General features: G+C 35.7%; 1 protein-coding gene across 8 annotated transcripts in view; it reads left to right on the forward strand.

Annotated features, from left to right (window-relative positions):
* CEP126 (centrosomal protein 126) overlaps positions 1 to 22186 on the forward strand; it is a 71012-nt gene extending 48826 nt beyond the window's left edge. For 3 of the 8 annotated variants that reach the window (XR_011540805.1, XR_011540809.1, XR_011540810.1), the window contains 6 exons: positions 6189 to 6301; positions 8634 to 8709; positions 10328 to 10541; positions 14666 to 14730; positions 17175 to 17360; positions 21379 to 22186. Coding sequence is in view for 2 of the 8 variants with exons in the window: in XM_008543707.2 (XP_008541929.2) it covers positions 6189 to 6301; positions 8634 to 8709; positions 10328 to 10541; positions 14666 to 14730; positions 21379 to 21410 (500 nt within the window). In the remaining 6 variants the exon portion in view is untranslated. Of the gene's footprint in view, positions 1 to 274; positions 2122 to 2460; positions 2624 to 6188; positions 6302 to 8633; positions 8710 to 10327; positions 10542 to 14665; positions 14731 to 17174; positions 17361 to 21378 lie in introns of those variants that run through there. The other 5 variants (XR_011540808.1, XR_011540807.1, XM_008543707.2 and 2 more) reach the window with 5 other exon arrangements.
* Positions 22187 to 26686: the final 4500 nt, after the last annotated feature.

A 26686-nucleotide genomic window follows, 5' to 3' on the forward strand; every position in this document is an offset into this window, starting at 1 on the left:
TGCATACTCCATTTCTATCAGGTTCAAGAACAGATAAAACTATGCTGGGGGGTCTGTGGAAACGGAGGGAAGATTTTTTCAGTGATAGAAATGTTCTGTTTCTTGACTCAGGTGGCTGTGCAATCTGGGTGTGAGTATATAATCTGTATACTTATAACTTGTGCATGTTTCTATAGGTGGTTATACTTCAGTTTTTTAAAAAGCCAAATGATGTTGGCTTATTAAATACTTTGAAATCTGATTTCAGAAAGAATGCATTTTTTTTCTTTTCCAGGAAGGATTAAGAATACCTTCAAGGAATAAAAAATTTGATTACTAGAAAGGACCAAAGATACAATTGAGTTTAACTCTCATATTTTATGGTTGAGAAAATTCACACACATAATAGTGAAACTATATAGCCCAAGATGACACAGCTGGTTCAAAGAAGAGCCAGGATTTTGTTTTGCAGCTCCAGTGTTCTTACCTTAGAACAAATCTAGTTTTCATGAGATCAGAACTTTAATCAGAGACACTGAAGCAAATTATTAAAAATTAGATAGTATTTACTATGTGCCAATCACTACGCTAAGCACTTTACATGTGGAAAAAAATTTAATTCTCCCAACAACTCTGTGAGGTAAATAGTGTTACTCTCATTTTATAAATGAGGAAACTGAGACAGACAGAGTTAATAACTTGTGTAAGTCATATAGCTAGTATAAATGACATAGCCAGGATTACAATGCAGGCATTCTGTCTCTAGTGTCTGTGCTCTTAGCTACTTAGCTATTAACCTTGTTTAAAAAAAGAAAACTCTCTAAGTGAGGGGATGGAGGTGTTAACTAACCTTATTGTGGTAATCATTTTGCAATATATATGTGTATCTAATCATCACATTGTACACCTTAAACTTACCTATGTTATATTGTCAATAGTATCTCAATAAATCTGGAAAATATTAACTAATTTAGTTTAATTTTTAGAACTCTGAATAGTCACAGGTTTTTCATTGATATACATGAAAAAAATATTACATTGATCTATACAGTTTATGGAATGCACGGAGTGGCAAAGGAAGTCATTAATAAAATGGAGGATGGAATCAAGATGATTCAAAATCATCTTTACTAACTGAAATGATAAACCAAAACTAATGAAGTTCAATTTAGCAGAGATAACTATAAAGTCATGTACTTGCATTCAATTTACTTTTTAAAGTTCTTTAAATGTGAAATATATCTCACATACGAAAGAATGTATGTAATATATAAGAACAAGTTAAAGACTAGTAATTAAAAAAGAACCCTGTACCCACTGCCCAGTTTTAGAAATGAAAATCACTAGTATCATTGAAATCTCATATGCTCCTCCCCTTCTATTACAGAAGTGACCACCATATAGAATTGTGTTAATTATTCATGTTTTTTAAATAATTTTACCACATGTAAATGTGTCTCAAACAATATTTAGTTTTGCCTAGTTTTGTAACATATAAATGGAATCCTTTTGTCCCTATTCTTCTATGATTTGCTTTTTTCAATCAATTTAGTTCTTTGGGTTCATTATTATTGATTAGTTTAGCTGTACTTCACTTCATTTGTATTCATTGCTATATTACATTCCATTACATGAATGTACAAAAATTTTTCATTCTATCATTGGACATTTGGGTTGCTTCCAGTTTCTTGCTTTTATGAACAATGCTTCTAAGAATAGTTTTGTATGTCTACTGATACACATGTTGCTGCATCGTAGGATATGTGTATTTTCAACTTTACTAGGTAATGCCAAATTATTTTCAAGAGCAATATATGGAACTTCCCCTTACTACATGCTCACCAAAACTGATACACTTTTTAGTGTTTTCAATTTTATGGGTGAGAAATGGTGTTTAATTATAACAATTTGCATTGCCCTGGTTACTAATGAATTGAGGACTTTTCATATATTTATGTTTTTATGTGCATTTCCTCCTCTGTGAAATGTCCACTGTTGATTTTTTTTCTTATTGATTTAAGTTCTTTGTATATTCTGGGATATATAGTTGTATGTGTTGCAGTTACTTTCTGCCACTTTGTGATTTTTGGTTTCACTCTTCTTGATGAATAAAAGTTCATTTTAATGTGGTCTTTTCCTTTGCAGCTTGCTTGTATGTATTTAGTTAGGATTTTTTTAAATTTTACAGTTCCAAGAAGAGAGATATTTGCCTTGACAACCATTCTTATAAAAAAGAGGGAAAAAATCTGCACAAAACTACACACACACGCACAAAAAGTTTGCTATAGCTGTTAAAAGCTTAATATAATTTTATGCAATAATAACCAGATCTTTGAAAGTACTGCTGTATTCTACGATATTTTAGGCTATGTTCTAAGGGCTATTTAAACAAGCAGGGGTGACCCAGGACTTCGGAAGGAGGGGTTGGATCTGAAGACCAATTAAAGGAGCACAAGCCTAGCTGTGTACGTATATTTAAAGGTTTATCGTATGAAAGAAGGAGAAAACAGAACTAAATGAAGGGGTAACATCTGCAAGGATGTTTTCAGCTCAGCACAAGGAATGGTTTGGGCTAAAACCACCAACAACGGAGGAGGGTGCCCTGTGGGGTAATGGCTCCCCATCATATACCATTCAAGCAGAGGTGAGTAATTTAGAGCTTTGAGTAAAAGGTTGAACTTCTAAGATCTCTTCTAAAGGCTGTAATTCTGTAAATGTCTCCAGAATTTTCTCTTACGTTTATAATTAAGAATACTACAAATTTAAAAATATACAATACTTTATTAAAGATTCGTAGCTTTATTTTGAGTTTTGGTAGTAAAACTATCATATCTAGAATTTTTATATGAGACTATAAAGTTGGCCAGATATGCCAGTACAAACTGTATTGTTTTTACAAAAATACCAAGGTTCTCAGCTATTATATTAATTAGGAGATAGTATTTAAGTGCATGTATGTGAATAGAACACTAAACAGTTTTAAGCATATAGTGTATCTGTTCCTGGGATCCATAATCTACAATCCACAAAACTGAATGTTTACACAAAGAACAACAAAGCACAAAGAAAATAATTGTGCTACAGATCAAGAAAGTACAAAAATGTTGGTAGGTCCTACTTCCAGAAGATTTATGAACAGGCTGAAGGAAGGGAAAAACTCTTTTTTTTTTAAAGATTGGCGCCTGAACTAACAACCGTTACCAATCTTTTTTTTTTTTTTTATTGCTTTTTCTCCCCAAATCCCCCCAGCACATAGTTGTATATTTTAGTTGTGGGTCCTTCTAGTTGTGGCATGTGGGACGCCACCTCAACATGGCCTGATGAGTGGTGCCATGTCCGCACCCAGGATCTGAACCAGTGAAACCCTGGGCCACTGAAGCAGAGTGCGTGACAACCACTCGGCCACAGGGCCGGCCACAGGAAAAACTGTTGATGTAGCAGTCATGTGGCCAAGGAAATTTTCACTTAAGGTGTTTTTAAAGCTCTTCAAAAACGGAAAGAGAGAGGAGCCGGCCCTGTGGCGAAGTGGCTAAAGTTCTGTGCACTCTGCTTCAGCAGCCTGGTTTTGCTGTTTAGATCCTGGGCGCAGACCTACTCCATCCATCAGCCCTGCTGTGGAGGCATCCCCCATACAAAGTAGAGGAAGATTGGTGCAAATGCTAGCTCAGAGCTAATCTTCGTTAAGCAAAAAAAAAAAAAAAAAAAAGGAAGATTGGCAATGGATGTTAGTTTAGGGTGAATCTTCCTCACCAAAAAAAAAAATAAAAGAAAGGGACTTTACAGAATTTAGGAGCAGACAATTCCAAGCATAGAAAACAGCATAGAAACTTTATTACTGCCCAGATGATCTCACTAGAAACTATAACATTTAGCATTTAGCTTACCCATATGCATGGGAATAAAAATGCTTTTTAAACTATAGGTCATGACTTATTAGAGGATTATGAAATTAACTTAATGAGTGGTGACCAGAACTTTTTTAATGAAATATAATTTTGAATCAAAATGTTCTAGAATAGACACTACCAGAGGGCATCATATATCATCAGGGTAAATAAGTTTCACAAAATTGTGCATAAATATGCATCGTGGGTAACACTGCCAAATCTATTTCTTTCTGTGAGACACAGTCAAATCAGAATGAAAGTTAATAGCACAGAGAGTAAGAGCTAGAATTTTAGATTTTAGAGACTAACTGCTTGGAGCTAAATCCCAGCTTTGCCCTTTACTGGCTCTGTGACCTTGGGCAAGTTACTTATCCTCTACTGTGCCTGAATTTCTTTATCTGTGAAAATAGTAATGATAATAGTAGCTATAGCCCTTGGAACAATGCCTGGGCAATCATAAATGCTCAATAAATATTAGCTAGAACTCTAAAAGGTCAGGTGTTCAATTACTAGCCAACTTTCTTGAAAGTTGAAAGCTTTTGTGTCTTTGTTGTTATATAGATATAGATAGTTATATATAAAGTTTTATATGTAGTTATAGTATATGCATAAATATATATGTATAGTTGTATATAGAAATATATATATACAACTATAGTAACATAACTTAGATTCACTATTCAATCTTATGTTCTCCAGTACGTAATTTCAGAGCTAAAAATATTTTCGTTTTTTCTCTTACCTTAACTCTTATCACAAAACCACACATGCACACACTCCCATGTACTTCCCAAGACATTTGTGTTTACACACATACTTATAGTCTATGCCCCAGATGAACTGAATTTTCCACCTCTCAGCAAGAAACTTAACTATCCATCATTGTTACTTTACACCTTTGAACATAATGTTCTTTTTGACTCGGAGAGTTCCTTCCACTTGGGAACCAACTACTCCTTTAAGACCAAGCTCAGCCATTACCTCTTGATTCTCACAAAGACACTCTAGCTTCTGTGCTTTCACTTAATTCTGTTTCTAGCTTTACATACAATTTATTCCTTTTACTGTAATAATCCATTTAAATTCATATCCATTATTCTAGACTAATGGACTTCAAGATTTCTTTATTGTACTGCTATTAATAAAAACTATGAGCACATATTGTATATATACGCCATACACATGTATTGCTGTACTAATGCATACATTAAGTACCTTAACCAGAAATAGAAATTTGTAAAGAATAAGATAAAGATGAAGTACAAACTTTTAAAATAATTTTTAAATTTTGTATTTTATAAATAAAACACTTTAAAATAATTAATAAAATAATTTTATGTATTAATATATCCAGTACTTTTTCTCTCATATATTAATAATCCTCCGAATGCTTAGTTTCAAATGTCTTAGCAATTATGATGACTTCATTTCACATACCATCATTAGCTAATATCTCAAGGCACATTATGCATTTAGGGTGAAGTTTATTGTTATAGTTTTTTGATAATTTTTTAATTTGTGATCCTGACTTTGTTACAAATATAATTATACTGTCATTGTCATTATGTGGCAAAGAGTTTGTAATGAGAATAAGAGATGTGTCAGCTCTGCCTTTTTCTTATTCATCTGTGCTTGTATTATTAGTATTATCTTTGATCTATGATTTTGCAAGAATGTTTTCAATTAATCATGCAAAAATCATAGGAAGATTAGAAATATCCATGTATCCACCATTCATTTTAAATAATAAAACATTACACGTACAATGGAAGCCCTACAAAAGTGTTTTTTAAGCCTCTTTCCCATTTTGTGAGGACTCATTCAGATACTATGAGATATCCATAAATCCACTTACCAGGGCACACATAAAATTTAGTATATAGCAGAAAGCAGAAGAGCACGATAAATGATAGCACTGCCAACCTCACACACTTAGAACCTCTACTCTTCTCCCAAGACCACTGTTCACTGAATGCAATACGTGAACATCTGCCTTGCAAACTGACAGGGATGCCAGTGTCAACCGTATATTGCCATAGTAAAACTTAATTTATAATTTTTAGATAATAGATATAAATTAGAATTCTAATATGTTCTTCCTGCACAGCAGAGATTTATTTTGCATGTCCTCCTGACGTTCCAACACCACACTTTCGAGGTCACTGCTCTAAACTATAAAACCCTCAGAAGCAGATATTTTGTTTAATTCATGATTGTAACTGTGCCATGCATAGCACATGTAAGAGAAGCTTATAATGTGGTGGATATATATTATCTACTCAATTTGTCTAACTTTTGACATTGTGCTGGCATTTGTTTAAGATTCTACTGTTATAAGAAGAAAACGAACTGTTGAAAATAAGCAGAGAAATCTTTTAGAGCAGAAAAGAGAAAACTCTGGATCTGTAGGACAGAAGTACAGTGAACAAATGAATGTAAGTACAGTACTAGTAAAAATCTCTGTTCAATAGTGGAAAATTGCTTGGAAAACAGAATGTTCTTAAAGGACTGTGTTCTTGCTGTAAACTGTGCATCATGACATAACTATAAACATAGCCATTGTGAAGCAGCCTTGGAATCTCTATGCTAGGGGCTTATGGTACTGAACTTATTTGCTGTATTCTAATTAGTCTGTGTGATCAGTTACTAATGAAGATTTTAAACCAACGTTAAGAAATTGCCATTATTATTTTATTTGTTATAATCAACTCTGGAGAAAAACAGATTATTCTCAAAAAGTTATTTAAATATATATTTTTTAAAAAAGTAAATTAGAGCCATGGATAGAGGAAGTATATTAATTATAAAGATTAATATAATTCCTTGTGTTTCAATGTCCTATTTGGATCTGAGCTTCCTGGAAGACATGGCAAAAGGAAAATAGGATGAGTTATATAGTTCTCGGGGGATATCGATAATGATTTTACGTTACACTATATTAAAAGACATTTCCCATTGAGGATCTTCTATAGGGGACCTTGAAGTTCATAATGGATATATCCCTATGAACAGTCAACAAAAAATGAATGACAAGTTTTATAGCTGTTTGAAATAGAGATCTTCAATAATAGTCGAAGCATAATAACATTAATTTAAAAATTAGTGGAGGTAATTCTCAGAAAGCTAAATAAATGTGACCTAAATATGACGTTTTCTAGAGGTCTAGCTTGATACAAGGATTAAATTTTAAAATAATAAAAAAATCTAGATGGATAAGTAAATAGCATTTCACTTGGAGTTTCTACTTTCAATATTACTTCTTTTATCTTTATTTTTTCTATATTTTTATTAATACATTTTTTGTGAAAGTAATGTGTAGTTATAACAAAAAAAATGAACTAAATTTTAAATGCCTGTTATTAGTACCCTCTCTAAATTCATCTTTATTTTTCTGTGTCTTATTTTGTTCTTCTATGTCTTGCTCCTTTGCATTCTATCCACTGCCTTTAGAGTACATTTTTGTCCTGCTTTCCAGAAGCGTCACTTGCACTTTCCCATAGACATCTTCCACTTGCACACCCACTTACAAGTCTTCCGAAGTCTTGTTAGCTTTAGAATAGGTCAGTGTTCCTAAATCAAAATCAGCTTTGAAGTTTAATTTTTTCATCCCTATTGTTTTGTTTTGATTTTTGGTTTTTGGTTTTGTTTCTTCCTTTACTCAAGAGCCTAAAGAAGGGTTTGAGTTACTCTAGCACTGGCACCTGTCACTTTGTGTTAGGAAATGTATTTTATCATACTGGATTTTTCCCAGCCCACTACTTCTATGTGAAGAGAATCTAAAAGAGATCAATGAAAGATAGCAAAAGCACCATCGCCCGTCTGTGCCAGGGTCTCAGTCCAAGGTGTCTCAAGTATATAATGGCGATCATTCAAGGCTATGAAAGCTATTGAAGGAGGGCTGTTGCAGAAACCTGCGTCAGCTACTCTTTAGATTAGACTGAACAAAGGCTAGGTACAGCCATAGCCAGGCAATTTTATCTGAGGGAAACAGTCATTTCTTAAAGTGGAACAGAATGAGAAAAAAGAAGCAAAATAGCCCCTTGCAGGACATTTGGGCCTGCCCAAAACATCCAGAAGACATTTGGTTCATGCCAAAAGGTCCTTGACAGTTGTTCCTGTCCAAAACATCCATGAGCATATTTGGTACATGCCAAATGGTTTTGGACAGGACCAAATATCAAGGACCTTTTGGCATGGACCAAATGTCTGATGGACATTTCGGACATGTCCAAATGACTGCTAATCAAGTAAAGCACATCCAGGGAAGGAGAGTTGTTATCTCTCAGAGAGTGTCAAATGGCTGTGCTGAGATTTCCCATTTCCCCATTCTAGGCAGCACTGAGGCAGCTATCTCTGTTTTAGGTTTTGTTGTCTAAGATGCTTACCTGTCCTTGGCATTAGCCATAATTAGAGGCTTTTGGCTAGTAGTTGTGATTCACCCTTACAATGATAAACCAGCTAGGTTACCAACCATAAGGTAATTTTTTACCTTCTAATTAGCACTTTTGATTGCTACCCAACTTACTTTCCTCTTCCAAATATCCAACACAACACTGCAGTGCAGTCTGAAAATTTTCCAAAATTGGATTCTTTTCCAAACCATCCTTTTCTCAAAATTCTTTTCCAAACCAAAGAAAATATGCAGCTTATATGAACAGTAATAACTGAAGATATATACAGCAAATAAAAGTTTTTTAAAATTCAAATGTATATATCATGAATTTTAAATATGGAATTATGTTCTGATTTAATATTCTATTTTTATAGAATTTTGGACAAAGTGTCCAGCTAAGTTCAAGTGAGCCAAAAAAAACCACAAGGGGTACTTCTAATATTGAAGAAGGTATGTTTTAGTTTAAACATTCTCCTCTGAGCTTTGTTCTCAGTGATTTCTTTCTTGCATGTGTTTTCCCAAGTACTAACATATTACATGACTGTTAAACCACCATTTGGGACCTGAATTCTCCTCACCCTACACATTTAGGTTATTGCCAGTTTTTCTTTAATCTAAATAATAATGTATTGAACATCTTTCTGTATCAAGCTTTTTCCTGACTTCTCCTTATTTCCATAAGATAGATTCCCAGAATTAAAATTATAATACTCGGCATGTAATAGGCACCCAATAAATATTTGTTGAATGAAACTCAGCATATTAAATGACTGCTGGATCAAAGGAAATAAGCACTGTTATACCTTTCCATACATATTCCTAAATTATTTTCCTGAAAAGATTATCATTTAAAATTCTTCTGGGGTATATTCCAACTTGAGGTAGAATCACTTCTACTATTTGCTTATGTGACAAGCAAAGAAATGGCGTTTTATTAGTTTTGATTCATACACGTTTTGTTAATAATATGCTGAATTGTTTTGTGTGTATATTTAATTTTGGTGAATTGTTTCAACATATCATTTTTCCCTGTAGATACTGGAGCTTTGGTATTTTCTTACTGATTTCTGAAAATTCTTTGAATATCAAGGATTCTAATCCTTATATTAGTTGCAAATGTTTTTGCTACTTTATTATTTCCATTTTATTTCACTTATATTGTATTTTTACATATAGAAGTGTTGCTTTTCATTTTTCTTTCAATAAATGATTGTTGAGAGCTAATTTCCTCCCTGCAACTAGATATTGGAGATACAATAATGAATAAAATATTAAAAAGTCTTGACCTTCAGAAATTTAAAGTCTCTTAGCGAAGACTGGCCTTAAATAAACATGTTTTTAGTCTTTTCTTAGTGAGCTCTCCATTAAGTTTCTTTTAAGCTCAAAGAAACTTCCCAATACAAAAATTTAGAAACATTTATTTCTTTTCCCTCTAGATTGCTTTAATAGTTTGATTCATTAAAGTTAATTTTTTAACTTTGGAATTTGTTTAAATGGATGGTATGAAGTGAAATCCCAAATTGTTTCTTTCATAAACAACAAACTAATGTATTGAGTCCTCTCTCCCTTCTCTCAAGTCTTTGATGCTGCTTTAATCATTTGTTAAGTTCTTATATCTCACTGGGTCTGTTTCTAGGCTGTCAGTTCTATTCAGCTGATAATCTAATTTTCTAATCTTCCCTTAAATTCCTTTTCTCTTACTCTTTTATTTATAACTCATCTTCATTGCTATTATAAAGACAATCTACTTCACCTTCTCTTTGTACTTCCAAAGAATAACAAAAACACAACAAAAGATAATCTAAACATAATGTATTTTTTCTTTAGTTCAGTTAATACTCTAGGAATTTTTATTACCTCACTACCACCATTTTGAATATTTTTTTAAATTAAGGATGGGAAAATACTAGATATACAGGATCCTGATAAATAAAATGCAAAGTAATAGATTTACTGAGTTTCTGTTTGTGAAATGAATACATACAGATATATGTCAGTTAAGTATGTATAAGGGCTGATCCAAAAGACGAAAAGAGATCAAAGAATAGTTAACGTAGAATTTCTGTAGTTTCAGACAGTACTTCTGAGTTTTTGATGGCTGAAAACCTGGTGAAAGCTTCAGTGCCTGAGGATGAAATTCTAACTGTCATGAATAGCAAGCAGCTGCAGAAACCAAATCTGGCTTTAAATAAGACCCAGCGATTCAACATCTGTGCACTATCAGCTGAAGAACAGAAGATCCTACAATCCCTAAATCGTCTCAATGAAAGGTTACACTTACTGTAAGTATGGAAAAACACCTTTTGAAAGAAATGTTCTATTTTGCACTTAAACAATTTTAATTTAAAAGTTGAAAATAAAAATGCAAAATGTGTCCAGATTATCATCTACTTAAATCAAGTATGTAATAATTAGAAATATATTTGAATATACCATACTGTTTCAAGTATACTATACTCATGTCATTTATGATGATGCCAGTTTCTTGGGCAGGCTTAACTGTCTTTTATAATGTATGAATACACTTCCATTTCAGCAATGTGACAAGCCAGCTATCTACTGACCATCCATCAAAAACAACCTCAAATTCTGGATTAAGCTCTTTAAAAATCTTAAATATAGCAATAAGCTGGTAGGACTATAAGAAATTCCTAAGACCAGGAACTGAATATAGATAAGAACCCAGAAAGATAAGGAGAGTGCTGCAGCTAGCCTTTGTCTTGAGGACGTTTACAAAGAGTGAAATTGAGTTTTGCTTTTCGTCACCTCACAGAAAAAAGGGAACAGGAAACAAAATCCAGGGTCTACTCAAGATGAGTAGTCTCGTAGAAGATCCTCCCAGCCTCAAGTGGGGTTTCCCAAAGCGCTACAACCTACACAAACATACATACACACACACACACACACACACACACACTCACACTCACAGAAGGGAAAAAAGCTTGCATATCTTGAACTTCAGTATGGAGCAGATGAAGGTACTGGGACAGACACAGCAAACTTTGTTGATTGCCCCCAGGGCACAGGTGAAAACTTACTGAGGGTAGGGAAAAGGTAAAAGAAAAAAACTTCTACTCCTGGGGGAGGAGCAAGAAATAGGCATGGGCCCAGATTATTAGAGATATCCTGCTATTGGAGGAGGGGCACAAAATTCTCTTGCACAAAACCTGCCAAGAAGACAAGGCAAAGTTGACTGCCAAGGGAGGGAGAAGCAGGATGACTAAGAAGGTACAGAGGACATGCCTAAGCCTGAGGCTGGACCAGGACAATCTAAAAACTCTCCTACTTCCCAACCATGAGGCTGGCAATTACTAAGTAACAAGCAATAGAAATCTGCTGGAAGAGAGGCAAGAGCATAGTGAGAGCCTCCTTCTATTGTGCAGACACCAAGAGTGGAGCAGGAACATTGAAGGAAACAAACCTCCATGACCCCAGCAGAAGCACAAAATAACACTGGAATAGTTTGAAACCAGTGATGTACTGAAAGGTAACCATGACAACAACAAAACCCAAACCCAGCTAAGTTGATTGACTACACACACACACACACACACACCCCAATTGCCTAGCAGAAGAGGCATGTCCATTTCCAGGCACAAATATATACCTCAGTATACGCTATTCTAAACATGAAGTTCAACATTCAATCAAAAATTATGAGACAGGGACTGGCCCCATGGCGTAGTGGTCAAGTTCACATGCTCCACTTTGGCAGTTTGGAGTTCATGGGTTTGGATCCCGGGCACAAAACTACACACCGCTCATCAAGCCATGCTGTGGCAGTGTCCCACATACAAAATAGAGGTAGACTGGCATAGATGTTAGCTCAGCAACAATCTTCCTCCAGCAAAAAGAGGAAGATTGGCAACAGATGTTAGCTCAGGGCTAACCTTCCTCACACACAAAAAAATTGTGAGACACACAAAAAAAGCAAGGAAAAAAATTCACTGTCAAGGGACAAAACAATCAACAAATTGAGACACAGAAATGATCCAGATGTTGGAACTATCAGTTAATTTTAAATAACTATTACTAATATCTTAAAGGTTATAGTGGAAAAGGTGGACAACATGGGAGAGAGAGACAACATGCATGAGCAGATGGGGAATTTCAGCAGAGAGATGGAAACTTTAAGAAAGAGTCAAATAGAAATCTGAGAAATAAAAACACTGTAACAGAATTGAAAAATGTTTTCTGTGGGCTTATCAGTAGACTCAACAGGGCTAAGGAAACAATCAGTGAATTTGAAGATAGGTAATAAAAAATTTCCAAACTGAAACACCAAGAGAGAAAACAAAAAAATGACAGAAAAAAACCAGGACAGAGGATCTAAGAACTGTGGACAATATAAAGCAGTCTAACAAACACATAATTGGAATCCCAGTGTGAGAAATTGCAGCCCTTTTTGCTGGGAGAAGGAACGACCAATTTCATAAGAAGCTGGATTTAGGCACAGCCCCTCTCTTATGAGGTGAAAACCTGTTCTTGGTTCCAAGATAGCACACTGACGGAAAAGCTATAAAGAATGTGAGGGGTCATTTTCAGAAAAGCTGTTTGTCACTTCATATTGGAATAATTAGATACCAAATATAAAGAGATTAAATTGAACTGGCACCAAATACCATACATAAAAACCAGTTCCAAAGTGATTAAAAATTAAATGTGAAAGAAAATATATAAAGCTTTTAGGAGATAACATAAGAAAATTTTTTCTAACCTCAGGGTAAGGAAAGATTTCTGAAGTAGAGCACAAGGAACATAATCCATGTGGCTGTAATAAAATTGCAAATTTCTCTTCATACCAAAACATCACTAAAAAAATGAAAAGACACACCACAAATGAGAGAAATTATTTATAATACATAGAATAAAGGACTCATTCAAAATATATAAAGAACTCCTGTAGATCAATAAGAAAAAAAGACAACTCGTTAGAAAAACAGGGAGGAAAAACACTTGAACAGAAACTTCACAACGAAGAAAATACAAATGACAATAAACATTAATAGATATTCAACATCATTAGTAACAGGGAAATGCACATTAAAACAATAAGATAGTTGTATACTCATCAGAAAGAGATAAGTTTAAAAGCCTGGCAATGCTCAGTGTTGGTAAAGACGTGCAGCAATCAGAGTTCTTGTACAATGCTGGTGGGAGTGCAAACTGGGGCTACCTCTTAAGGAAATGTTTTGTCACCACCTAACAAATTGAACATGAACATACCCTACAACCCAACAATTTCACTTCTACATGCATACCCTAGAGAAAACCCTGCACATGTGCATCAGGAGACATGTATAAGTATATAGAGATCATCCTTGTTTATAAAAGCCAAAAATTGAAAACATCTATACATGGTATATTTATGTGCTAGAATACTATCCAGCAAGGAAAATGACAAACTACAGCTATACACGTCATCATGGATGAATCTAAATAATGTATAATTTTGAGCAAATTATGGCAAATCGCAGGGGAATATGAAGTTCAGAAACAGGCAAAACTAAACAATATTATTTGGGGGTTGTATTTATATATGTTAAAACTATAAATAAACAAAGTCAGTATAGCGGGTTACCTCTGTGGGCAAGGGAAAGGAGTGGAATCCACCGGCTATGTGGAGGCGAGGAGCTCCAGGAAGCTTCTAAAGTAGTGACAATGTTCAAATTTCTTAATCTGGGCAATTACACAGACATTAGCTTTATTATGATTAATTAAAATATGCATATATTTCTCATGTTAATTTCAAAATTAAATTTTAAAATAATATATTAATAAAAGGCAAGGTGCTACAACCACAAAAGTAGCATAAAACTAAAGCTGTAAGTTTAAGATGTAAAATTATGAGATAAAGAGTAAAAACTTCAAGGCAGCTTTTTGGGGAAGGCTTTTTTATTCTATTAGGTACTTCCACATATTTCAATCAATGCTTCGTGTAAAAGGTTCTGCCTGAATCTTGTTTTATTTTGCCCAGACCCTTGCTATTATACTCACAAAAACCTAAACATTGAAAAGGCAAAAGTTGACCAAATTACTCAACGTTTTTCTGCCTTTAGTGAAAATAAACATCTCCTCGTCCTTCTTGAGATGCTCCATCAGTGAAATTCATTTTTGGTTTAAAAAAAGAAGAAAAATAAAAAAGGAAAGAAAGAAAACCTAGCATTTGAACAAAGATTGTTATAGAGTAGTCAAAGTACTAGGAATTCTTTTTTATCAACATAAGTTTTATGTAACTGTTTTTAATCAAATTACATAAAGACTGTTTCTGGGGACAATAGAAAAAAGTCTCGCACTCAACTTTGAATATTTTAACACAGCCGAATTTAATATGTGATTCTTTAGTCATTCGTCTCTTTCAATATACATAACTAAATTATTTTGTATCATGGTATAATTATTTCAGATGTACAAGAAACTATTTGCAAAAATCCACGCATCAAAAATACCTTACAAATAACATCACTTCCGGTAAGTATTTTAAGAATTTTTTTCTCTTATTTTAAGAAACTTCATGATTTTTGTGTGTAAGAATCCTGTATTGATATTAATTTTTCTTGAGATTGACTTTTAGAGAGTTTTTCTCCCCAATAAATGTTCAACTATAAGATGTTTTATTAGAATCAAACAAATATCCTCTCATTTAAAAAAATCACAATATGAAGATTTTTACATCCAGAGTATTTCATCAGTCATGGGAACAGAAGCAGCCATCAGTGCACTACTCTTCAAATAATTTTAGATATGTAGCCTAACTGGATAATTGTTAAGAAATTTACATTGCTAATGATCCCATCCTTGCCCATATCCCTTTCAGAGTTCAAAACTAGACATTACTATTTTGATTTTTTTTTTTTTTTGCCTTGGCACTGGATTCTGGTAAAGATACACATATAAATGAAAAACAGTCATTGCATTCAGGAATTTTCAGTCTAACAGGGAGAAAGATACACATGGATAGGATATACAAATAACTGAAATACAAAGTAAGATAAGAGGATCTGAGGCACAGTCTTAGGAAATCACAGAAGGAAGACATCACATCTGGCTAGAGGTGATCAGGAGACATTCCGGTCATAGAAAGGGCACCCTCAAACAACGACACTACCTGTTCTCTCGCAATCCACAATTGAGGTGTGCAACAAAGAAATGTTTTGTTAGAGAATTAATTGGATGCTTGCTCAATTGTTTCTCATCAAGTGCCCTCAGTTCTGAAATCTTGACAGGAAAAAGCAATATTATGCAAATACACTTCATTTCTTGTTTGCTTTTATCTAAATAAAGTTATACATTTCTTACCCGTGTTTCAGAGTTTTGCTATACTCTGGGTACAGTAATGAATAATCGTTAGTAAGAAAGAGGCTGTCCCTGCCCTCATGAAGCTTGTTGTTTACTCTGAGCACATGGTTCCTAGAAGCGACCTTTTTGGTGTGGCTTTTTTTTTTTTTTTTTTTCCTGAGGAAGATTAGCCCTGAGCTAACTACTGCCAATCCTCCTCTTTTTGCTGAGGAAGCCTGGCCCTGAGCTAACATCCATGCCCATCTTCCTCTACTTTATATGTGGGACACATACCACAGCATGGCTTGGTAAGCAGTGCCATGTCTGCACCCGGGATCCGAACCGGCAAACCCAGGGCCGCCGAAGCAGGACGTGCACACTTAACCGCTGCGACACCTGGCCAGCATCTGGTGTGGCATTTTTGAAGCTGTGATTGTTAAGCACAACTCTTGGCAATGGTCACTGTGACTCCTGATACATGTTTTCATGGTTATTTTTTGCATGCTAGTTTGGCTTCTTGCTCAATTTTTCATCTCCACCGATTTAGCGAGTTAAGTAATTTTTGCAGTGCTAATTTTTCTTTCTCTGAATTTTGACTGTGACAATTTTCTGTCATTTATGACATTTATGATTCTTATTTCCCCTTAGCGATATAATACCTTTTAGTGACTGAGATCACTCTTCTGTACACTTCAACTCAACCTGAAAACAGTGTACTAACCACAACACAACTAACTGAGCAAGAATTGTAAATACTACTCACTAAGGAGAAAAAGTTACTAATCAGCAAATTACTCTGTTATCACATGGGTGCGCCATGTCATTATATTCCCAGAGTATCTGACTAGTAACTGAAAAGTTAATGGTGTGGATTAGGGCCGATTGGTAGGCTTAAAATCATTTTTATCTTACATCTTTTTCATTCTTTATGACAGTTAGTAACCATTAGTTTTCCTCAGGTCTTTCAACTCCAAAGATGTTACTCTTCCTTATTTTAACATCACTAACATGGGTCAGAAACCTTCCATTTATTTTCAGGGAAAATGGTAAAAAAAAGAAAACCCACAAAATTACTGCCTGTTTAAATAGCTGGCATCAAAATTACCCATCTCCCTTCTCCATCAAAACTGTTTCATTTGCCATACTCTGCATGTGGATTTGAGCATTTTATTCCTGTTTCCTCTTGTTTCTGCTATCTTTATTTTATGCTATTTTACCCTTCACTTGGATTCACCCGTCGTTAACATTTTGCCATGCTTGCTTTATATGATGGATGGATGCATGGATGGATGGATGAATAGATAAATGCATGGACAGATGGACAGATGGAGAAAGAAAGAAGGAAGGAAAGAAAGAAAGAAACAAGAAAGAAGGGAAGGAGGGGAGGAGAAGAGAAAATAAATACAATACAATAAAGATACATACATACACATATACAAACATACATTTTAATGGTGATTCTTCCTCCCTAAAAACTTCAGTATACATGTTCTTCTAAGAACAGAACTTCTCCTACATAACCACAATACCAACATCACCTCCAAGAAATTGAATATTGGTAAAATATTATCTGATATGTACTCCATATTCCAAATCCCTAAGCTGTCTGAAAAAACTATTTTGTTTCTCTGATCCAGGATCCAACCCAGGATTACGCATTGAATATTGTTGTCAAGTCTTTTAATCTAGAAAAGTCTCCACTCTTTTTCAATCTTTCATGCACATTGATAGTTTTGAAGATTCCAGGCCAGTTTTCTTGCTGAATATCCCATGATCTGGATTTGTCCAATTGTTTTCTCATTGGATTCAGGTTAACATTTATGGTGGGTGACAAGTTTCAAAGTTTATGTTTTTATGGCCTGTTTGTTTTCTTTTTATCACCTGGGTTTATTTCTACCTATATCTTGCCTTCAAGTCTTCTATTTAGCTGCCTACAATTTATTTTGACTCCAGAAAACAGATGTCCAACCTGTTAAAGTTATGTTTAAAGCAAGAATAGATAGGTACTGAGTCCAGCCTAGTGGTGTAGTGGTTAAGTTTGTGCACTCTGCTTCAGCAGCCCGGGGTTTGCAGGTTTGGATCCTGGCCGCAGACCTAGCACTGCTGCTCAAGCCATGCTGTGGGGCATCCTGCATAAAATAGAAAAAGATTGGCACTGATTTTAGCTCAGCAACAATCTTCCTCAAGCAAAAAGAAGAGGATTGGCAACACATGTTAGCTGCGAGCCAATCTTCCTCACACACAGACAAAAAAGAATAGATAGGCACTTAGTGCCTCCCCTGGAAATAAAGTATATGGACTTTAGATATATTTTAATCTTTTAAAAGCTTTCAAAATTTGTTTCTAGATCTCCATTGCATTTCAAATAAGTAAAATCATTTAATATGTAACTTCTAGAAAGGCAATATATAACCATATTCCTACACTTTCTGTATACATGACAGAAGAGACCACCAAAACTATATTGTATACACCAGGACAGTTGTGGTATGCCCTAGTTCTAGTCAATAGGAGTTTTTCTAAAAGGAGATTTCCATCTCTTTCCATCTCCAAACAATGATGAAACTACCTATTTGGGAGTGTTTGTTGTTTTAGAGATGTTGCAGGTAAGCTTTTTTTATTAATGTTTTTATTTCATCTTACATTTCAGATCCAATGTTTTCATACCCATATGAACGTACAAGAATTTTTTAATTATAACGTGTCAAATAATATATGTCTAGCTTTATAATTTACATGTATTATATAGTTAATTCAGGAATTAATTTCTCAGCCTAGCAACGTCAATTATATAATAAATCTACCAGGTACCCCAATACTGAAAACTCAAATGCCATTGGCTTAAGGTTTGAGAATTGATGTTTAATTACCACAAATTATATATCTCTTTGGAAAAGTCACCAACTGGGTGAAGTTTATATATTAATTCACTACCACCCACCCCACACATGCATGTTTTTCTTGTTGTTGCTTTTCGCTTATTTCCCCCATTCTATTGTCCTTTGGGTTTCTTTTCCCCCACAGTGCTTGGTGGTATTGATTTGGGTTTCTCTCAGGCAAGGAACTAATACGTTTATTCATGCTAAGGTGTTTAGCATGAATTTTAAAAGATGATTTGTCATTTTTAAAAATCATTTTAAAGGACTTAAAGCCATTTAAATCGTTTAAAAAACAGTATCTGGAGAGAAAATAGTGAATTTCTAATAAGGGGATTTCAAACACTGTAACACTTGAATGAGAGGAATAATTTGGAGCAGGAAAGCCTTCTCAGTATCTCTCATAGCGCAGGCAATCAGCTACCATTGCTTAGAGCAAGTGCTGTTCTGAGACTTCAGAAGAAAGAAATTCACCCCACCCTTTCCTGTGTCCCTTCGACGAACACTCCTGATCATCTTAATAATAATAGTATCTAACCCACAGATGGCGTGTGAAGATACACTATGAAGATTGTGTGAGATAATCACCCATGTAAAACACTTACCACAGTGCCTGTAACATAGTACATGCTAAATATGTGTTAGGTTGCATTATTTTTATTGCCACTGTTGCGGTCATCTTAGCTGTTTAAATTATCTCAAAAAAATGTAACATTCCTGAAAGTACTTAAGTGGGATTTATATGCAAAGCGTAACTTTCCCTTCTAAAAGGTAGGAATTATTCTAACAACAATTTGTAGTCCCACTTGCCTTTCCTCTTACAGTGTGAATCTTCCGTTCCAGCCAAACACGCTTAATATATTGTCCATCGTTTGCAATACTCTGTTTCTGCCTCCATGTTTTTCTCATGCTTTGTTTATGTTCATGCCCAGTTCCCAACTGCACTGTACCTTTGCTCTACTTTCCAAATCCAGCTCATCTGAGCACCAACTTAATGTCATTTCCACCATGAAGCCTTCCGTAACCAATCCAACCTTCCTCGGAAGGGTCACTGTGGTATCTTTAGTTTTGTGCTTGTACCCCATAGGCATTTTTGTTAGTTGTCTTTGTACATTAATAATCTTCTTTGGAACTATATTCTTGAGGTTATTTTTCACTTATATTTGTCTAATACATAAAAGCTAGTACATACTAAATATTTTAAAATATCGGTTGAGTCTTTATGATTTTTTTATACGTGGTCTTTGAATATATAAATTGTTTCTCCTTTTCAGACTGCAATAAAATGCAGTGATTTGCTCAATCCTGAAAGTTTTTTTTAATATTCTGAAGCAAGACTTTATACTCCATCAAAATACCTCTGTTTCTGGAGTTCTTCCAAAGCCCTTTAATGAGTGTTAACATTGAATCAATTAGTACTCTTTAGTGGCAACTGAACATTGTTGAGATGTAATTAGAGAGAAGAAAGGAAACACATTTACTGGGCTTCTATCATCAAAAAGTACTGTGCCAAATGGTTTCACACATGTTCTCTTGTTTAATCTTCTAAGTTAGGGATGTCAAATAATTTGCTCAAGCCTTAGAACTGTTCAGTGGCAGATCCAAGATTTATATTTTCCCCTTTTCTCCCCAAAATCTGTTCTATATTTTATAGTACTTATTTCAATTAATGACACAATCATCCACCAAATCTCCCAGACAGAAATTTGTGTCTCATCCGCCTTCTCATTCCCCCACACCCCTAGTCAATAAATCCTCCCAGTTATACTTACTAAATGCATCTCATATCCATCCACTCCTCTCCATTCCTGCTGACAGTGTCTTAGTTCAGGAATTCATTGTGTCTCATCTGAACCATTTCAACAGCCTCCAGGTTTGCTCTCTCCATATCATCACCACCAGGGTAATATTTATAAAACACGAATATGAACATATCACTCTCCTGCTTAAAACCCAACCTCAGTAGTTACCCATCACCAAAAAGATAAAATTGCAACTCCAGAGAACGGCATTCAACACCTTTCCACCTTCACCTCCAGTTGCTCCCCCGCTCATAACTTACACTGCTGAGTAACAAGCAGGTCTCTCTGGAACTCCTTGCATTCTTCCAGGGCCCATATTACTCCTACTGCCTCAAGGACTTGCTCTCCAAATGCCTCTCTCCCACTTACTCTTTAATACTTGACTTCAGTGTCATCCCCGCTAGGAAGGCTTATTCAGTTCAAGCTTTGTCCTGTCTAAAATTTAGAATTTCCTTCTTTTGGCAACCAAAGCAGCCTAATTTTTTCTTTTGTAAAAGTTATCATATTGGTCTCTTTTTATTCATTGAACAGAGATTGCCTGAGTTCTTACCATGTGTCAGGCACTCTGCTAGGGCTGGGACTGGAAAGAGAAAACATTTTCCTGTCCTCAAGTAGCTTGCATTCCAATAGAGACAACATGCAAACAGTATAGTGTAGTGGGGTTGCTGCAAACCATCCTCAAGATACCTGCCATGATTTTCAGTGGAAAAACTGAATCTTAGAAGCAGAATTTTCACTTTGGAGTATTATATTTACGTTTTAAAATAAAATAAATTTAATGAATTTTTAACAATTATCCTCCCAAGCGACTTATTTCTTTAGCCCAATATATGTTAATCTGCTCCTAGGGTGTTAGATGGGCTCCAAGTGCTTCCTGTAGAAAATAAAATTATTAAATTTTGCCTATTTACAGAGCAAATTATGATGAAAAGCACCTCTGAATCACATCTTACCAATAGCAAAGAGCGAAGATTATGAATTATTATAATTACTAGGATGCCTTACATAAAGTGGTACTTGTTATGTTGAGATTGATGTATATGTGGCATTTGAGAATTTGAATTATAAGTTTAGTCTTATTAAAATCTGTAATCTGTAAGGCCATTTACCTGTTAAAGTCTATGAATACTACAGTAAAAGAATATTCTGAAATTATGTTACAGAACAGCCAGCCAAGGGCCAGTCTCTCTCGTGATGTCGGACCCAGACTGCAGAGGCGACACTGACTAAGCACAACAGCAACTGTGAAATGGAATCATTATCTTCGAGAATCTTGTGTAAATATATAATACAGTTCTGCATTTGTTAATGACTTAAAACACTGTCACCACAAAATAAAGGTAAATCATAATATGGGTAATGGAGATAAATTGACTAGTTTACGTTTATGCTACAAATTCTACTTCATTATGTATTTTATTGTTAAATACATTTTTAATGAATGGAAATACTTTATTGTTTTTAATGAGCATGCTACTGGAAATAAATTCATTATATTTAAAAATACAACAGAGGATATTTTGTTATTCAAATTATGTATTAACTATAGTTGTGAAGCTTTGTTTTTCTGTAATTCCTAATAAATTCTATTAAATTTTTGTACAATGATGTAAAAAGTTTATGACTAATAATATCCCATATATATAGTAAAGCTGTTTATTTAGGGCTTTGAAGGACCTCTGTACTTTGGAGATGTTACCAAAAGGTCTTGTTCTCAATTTTGCATGTTCAGAAATTAAAGTTATCACTTTATCCACGGGTAATTGGTCTCTAAAGAACTGACTATACTAGCAAAGCTCATGAGGTAAATGGTAAATATAAGAAATAAACTGCAATCCCAACTGGATTACTTGAATTGCCTGATCAATATGTTCTTTTCCCATTAGGATTGTCTGCTGGGGAAACCAGGTTTATATTAGAAACAAAGCCAAAAGTTGCATGATCATAAAATAAAAAATTTCATAGAATTACTATAGTCTCAAACATATTTTTATTTTCCCTCAATTATTTCTACGTCAGGCTCTCCTCACATCTCATCTGGTCTATTTCAAGCTGAATTTCTTACCTCTGGCACCAATAAAGCTGCTAGAATGGCATTTCTAAAGTGCGAGTGAAATGGCCAGAGTGAAAATCTATCATATCAATCCCATCTTAAAACTTACACTGTGGGGCCAGCCCCGTGGCCAAGTGGTCAAGTTCGCAGGCTCCGCTTCAGGGGCCCAGGGTCTCACCAGTTCGAATCCCGGGCACGGACATGGCACCACTCATCAGGCCATGCTGAGGCAGCACCCCACATTCCACAACTAGAACGGCACACAACTAAAAATACACAACTATGTACCTGGGGGCTTTGGGGACAAAAAGGAAAAATAAAATCTTTAAAAAAAAAAAGTTTCCAGAGCTTCCCCTTCTGCTGCTGGAGAAAATTTGCATTCTTTATCATGGCATATAAGGCTCTTCCTATTGTGAGTCCTCCCTGCCTACCTAGCTTCATCTTTACCACCTTTCCCACCATGCCACTCCTTCCAATGTACCAAACGCCTTAGAGTTCCCCAAATACAACCTTCTATTTCATGCCTCTCTGCCTGTACGTACACTATACCCTTGGTTTGGAATGCCTTCTCTCTCACTCCACTTACACCTGCCTGATAAACTTGTATTCATTTTTTTAAATTCTGCTCAGGTTGAACTTTGTCTAATTTTTCCTATTAATCTTCTCTACTACCTCTGCTATGTAAATTATATCCTCTATAGCCTGAACCATAATTATTTGTGGGTGTATATATGTCTCTTCTTCTAGATCAAGAGCTCCTGGAAAGGGGAGATTGTCATTCATTTCTTTGCCCTGAGGAATTAAAATAGGATACATAATGACAGATCAATATAACAAATAAAGGAAAAAATATTCAATTGTTCAATTTATGAAGCCATACTATGTGCTAGGTTCTGCTCTATATGTTAGGAATACAATAAAAGACAAAACAAATTGTTTGCCACCATGAAATTTAAATTTTAGTGAAAGACAGATTTTAAAATGTAAGACTATGCCATCAGATAGTTATAAGTATACTGAATGAAAAGCAGAGCTGGTAAAGGGACAGAGAGTGAGGGGAGTACTGATTTAGATAGAAAGGTAGAGTGGTCAGAGAGGGTCTCTGAGGTGACATTTCAGCAAAGATCTGAGTGAAGTAAGGGAGCTAAACTTGGCGGTAGTGGGAGAATAGCATTCTACATAGAGGGAACTGTACAAAGGACCTTATACGGGAGCATGCTTAACATGTTTAAGAACAGAAAGGCCAGTGTGGCTAGTGAGCAGCAAACAAGGCAAAATTAGTGGGAAATGAGGTTGGAATGGTAGCCACAAGCAGGATCATATAGGGCTTGTAGGCCATTGGAAGGATTTTGGATTTCAATCTAGAGTAATATGAATGGATCCTTTGCAGGGTTTAGAGTAAGGGAGGGATAGGATCCTTTTAAAAGGATCACTCTGGAGGCCAGTCCAGTGGCGTAGTGGTTAAGTTCCCACACTTGGCTTTGGCAGCCTGGGGTTTACAGGTTTGGAATCCCAGGCGCAGACCTAGCACTGCTCGTCAAGCCACACTGTGGCGGCGTCCCACATAAAATAGAGGAAGATTAGCACAGATGTTAGCTCAGCGACAATCTTCCTCAGGCAAAAAGAAGACTGGCAACAGATGTTGGCTCAGGGCCAAATCTTCCTCACAAAAAAATAAATAAATAAATCAAAAGATCACTCTGGTATCTGGAAAATACACTTAAGGGAGGAAAGGAGGTAGCAAGTATTTAAGAAGGGGGACCAATTAGCTTCTGCAATAACCTAAATGAGATAAGTTTATGGCTTGGATAAGATTAGTAGTGGTGATGGTAATATGAAGTGGTAAGGGGCCGGCCCTGCGGCGGAGTGGTGAAGTTCACATGCTCTGCTTCGGTGGCCAAGGGTTTCGCTGGTTCGGATCCTGGGCACAGACATGGCACCGCTCATCAGGCCACACTGAGGTGGTGTCCCACATGCCACAACTAGAAGGACCCACAACTAAAATGTATAACTATGAACCCGCGGGGCTTTGGGCAGAAAAAGTGGGAAAAAAAAAAGATTGGCAACAGTTGTTAGCTCAGGTGCCAGTCTTCAGAAAAAAAAAAGAAATATTTTTACAAAAATAAGTAGTCAGATATAGGATATATTTTGAAATACTTATTTTATGATAGACTGGATGTGAAGTACAGGAAAAAAGGAGGAATCAAGGATGATTCCAATGTTTTTTGGCCTGGGTAGCTGCGTGAATGATGGAACCATTTACTGAGAGGGAGAATATGGGGAGGAGATGCAGGTTTGGGTTGAAAATCAATTTTTAGGTCTATTATGCTTATTAGCTATCCAAGTGATGATATTGAATGGGCTTTAATAAACAAGTCTGGAATTCAGGCTTGAGGTCCTGGCTGAACATATAATTTGAGAATTGTCAGTGTGTAGATGGTGTTTACAGCCATGAAATTGGATGAAATCACCTAGAGAGAGAGTGTAGATAGAGAAGAGATCTGAAGAGCCAAGCAAAGAGATTGTTTCAGGAAGAAGGGAGGACTCCACTGGGTCAAAAGCCAGTAACAAGTGTGAGTTAGATTCAGACTGAGAAACTCCCATCGAATTTGGCTACCTGGAGGTCACTGGTGGCTTTGACAAAAATGGTCCCAGTGGAATATTGGGAGAAAAACCTAATTGGAATGGGTTCAAGAGAGAGTGGAAAAAAGATAATAATATATTATTAGCAAATTTATGGTAATAAACTTAAAAGTTAGACAAACTAGAAGTGATAAGCAGAATAATCATCCCCCAAGATGTCCACATCCTCCTCCTCAGGACTTGTGGATTTATGACCTCACATGGCAAAAAAATTTAGGAGATATTACTAAGTTAAGGATCTCGAGGTGAGGATACTATCCTGGATTATCTAGATGGGCCCAATGTGATCATAAGGATGTTATAAGTGAAAGAGGAAGGCCGGGGACTCAGTAACAGTCAGAGAGAGAGATTTCAATATGCTAAACTGCTGGCTTTGAAGAGAGGGGGTCACAAGCCAAGGAATGCAGGTGGCCTCTAGAAGTGGGAAAAGGCAGAGAAACGGTCTCCCGTAGAGCCTACAGAATCAACAGCCCTAAAAACACCTTAACTTTAGCCCACTAAAACTCATTTCAGATTTCTGAACTTCATAACTGTAAGGTAACAAATTTGTATTGTTTTAAGCCACTAAGTTTGTGGTAATTTGTTACAGCAGCAATAGGAAACTAACACATTATTTTAAATAATACGTTCATGGATAATGGGGATTAGGATGTGAACATCTTTGGGGGATCATTATCCTGTCTACCATAATCCACCCTGTGGCCCTCAAAGATACACATCCATCCCACACGCAAAATACATTCACCCCATCCCAAGGTCCCCAAAGGTCTCATCCCATTACAATATTAAGTCAAAGTAAAAAATTTCATCTAAATCTCAGCAGGTCAAAAGTCCCAAATTGCATTATCTAAATTAGGTATGAGTGGGACACAATTCCTCTCCATCTGTTTACGTGTGAAACTGAAAACTCAAATTACCTGTTCTCAAACTACAATGGTGGGACAGGGAGAGGATAATGGTTATGGTTACGGACATTTTCATTCAAAAAGGGAGATAATGGAAGGAAAAAAGGAGTCACTGTTCCCAAAAAATTTCAAAATCCAGCTGAACAAACTCCATCAGGTTTTAAGGCCTGAGAATAACTCCCCCCACCCTCTGGCTCTCTGCTCCACTCTCTGGGCCATCCTCTCTTTCTTACGAAAGGTGGAACATGTTTGTAGCTGAGTAGTTTTATCAGCCTGTTTCCTGCCTATAGAGTTTTGAGTATCAGACAGCCTTCTTTGATTTCATATTTTACCTGTCCTTTTTGGTCCCAGTTGGCAATGTTTCTGCTGATATAAAATTCTCAAAAACCTTGTGGGTCTCCTGGGGATGTTATAGGAAGTCCCTCCATTAGACGAGAGGCTCCCCCAAGACAGTCACATCCCTATTTCTAGCTTCTACTGAGGTAACTGAGGGGATCTATGAGTCACACACTTAATCTCTTTAAAGAGGCATTTTCGTGACTGAATACTGTGATCTTTTGATCTTTCTGTGATATTAGGAAAAGGTTTTACAGCCACATCCTTAGCTTTTGGTATCCTGACAGTGAATCTCTTAAGTTTAGCATCTTTTGAAATCTGGTTAGGTTGAGAATTTCTTACACCAAGTCATATTTCCTTTTTCTTTAACAGTTCTTGCCTCAATCCATCTCTTTCCTCTGGCGCTTTATTGTAAACAGCAAGAAGACATCAGACTGCACCTTCAACACTTGGAAATCTCCTCAGCTAAATGTCCGATTTATTGTTTATAGGTTCCACTTTTCCACTTAACTACAGGACACAATTCCACTAAGC

Source organism: Equus przewalskii, chromosome 6, assembly GCF_037783145.1.
Source record: "Equus przewalskii isolate Varuska chromosome 6, EquPr2, whole genome shotgun sequence".
In the NCBI taxonomy this organism is placed as follows: Eukaryota; Metazoa; Chordata; class Mammalia; order Perissodactyla; family Equidae; genus Equus; species Equus przewalskii.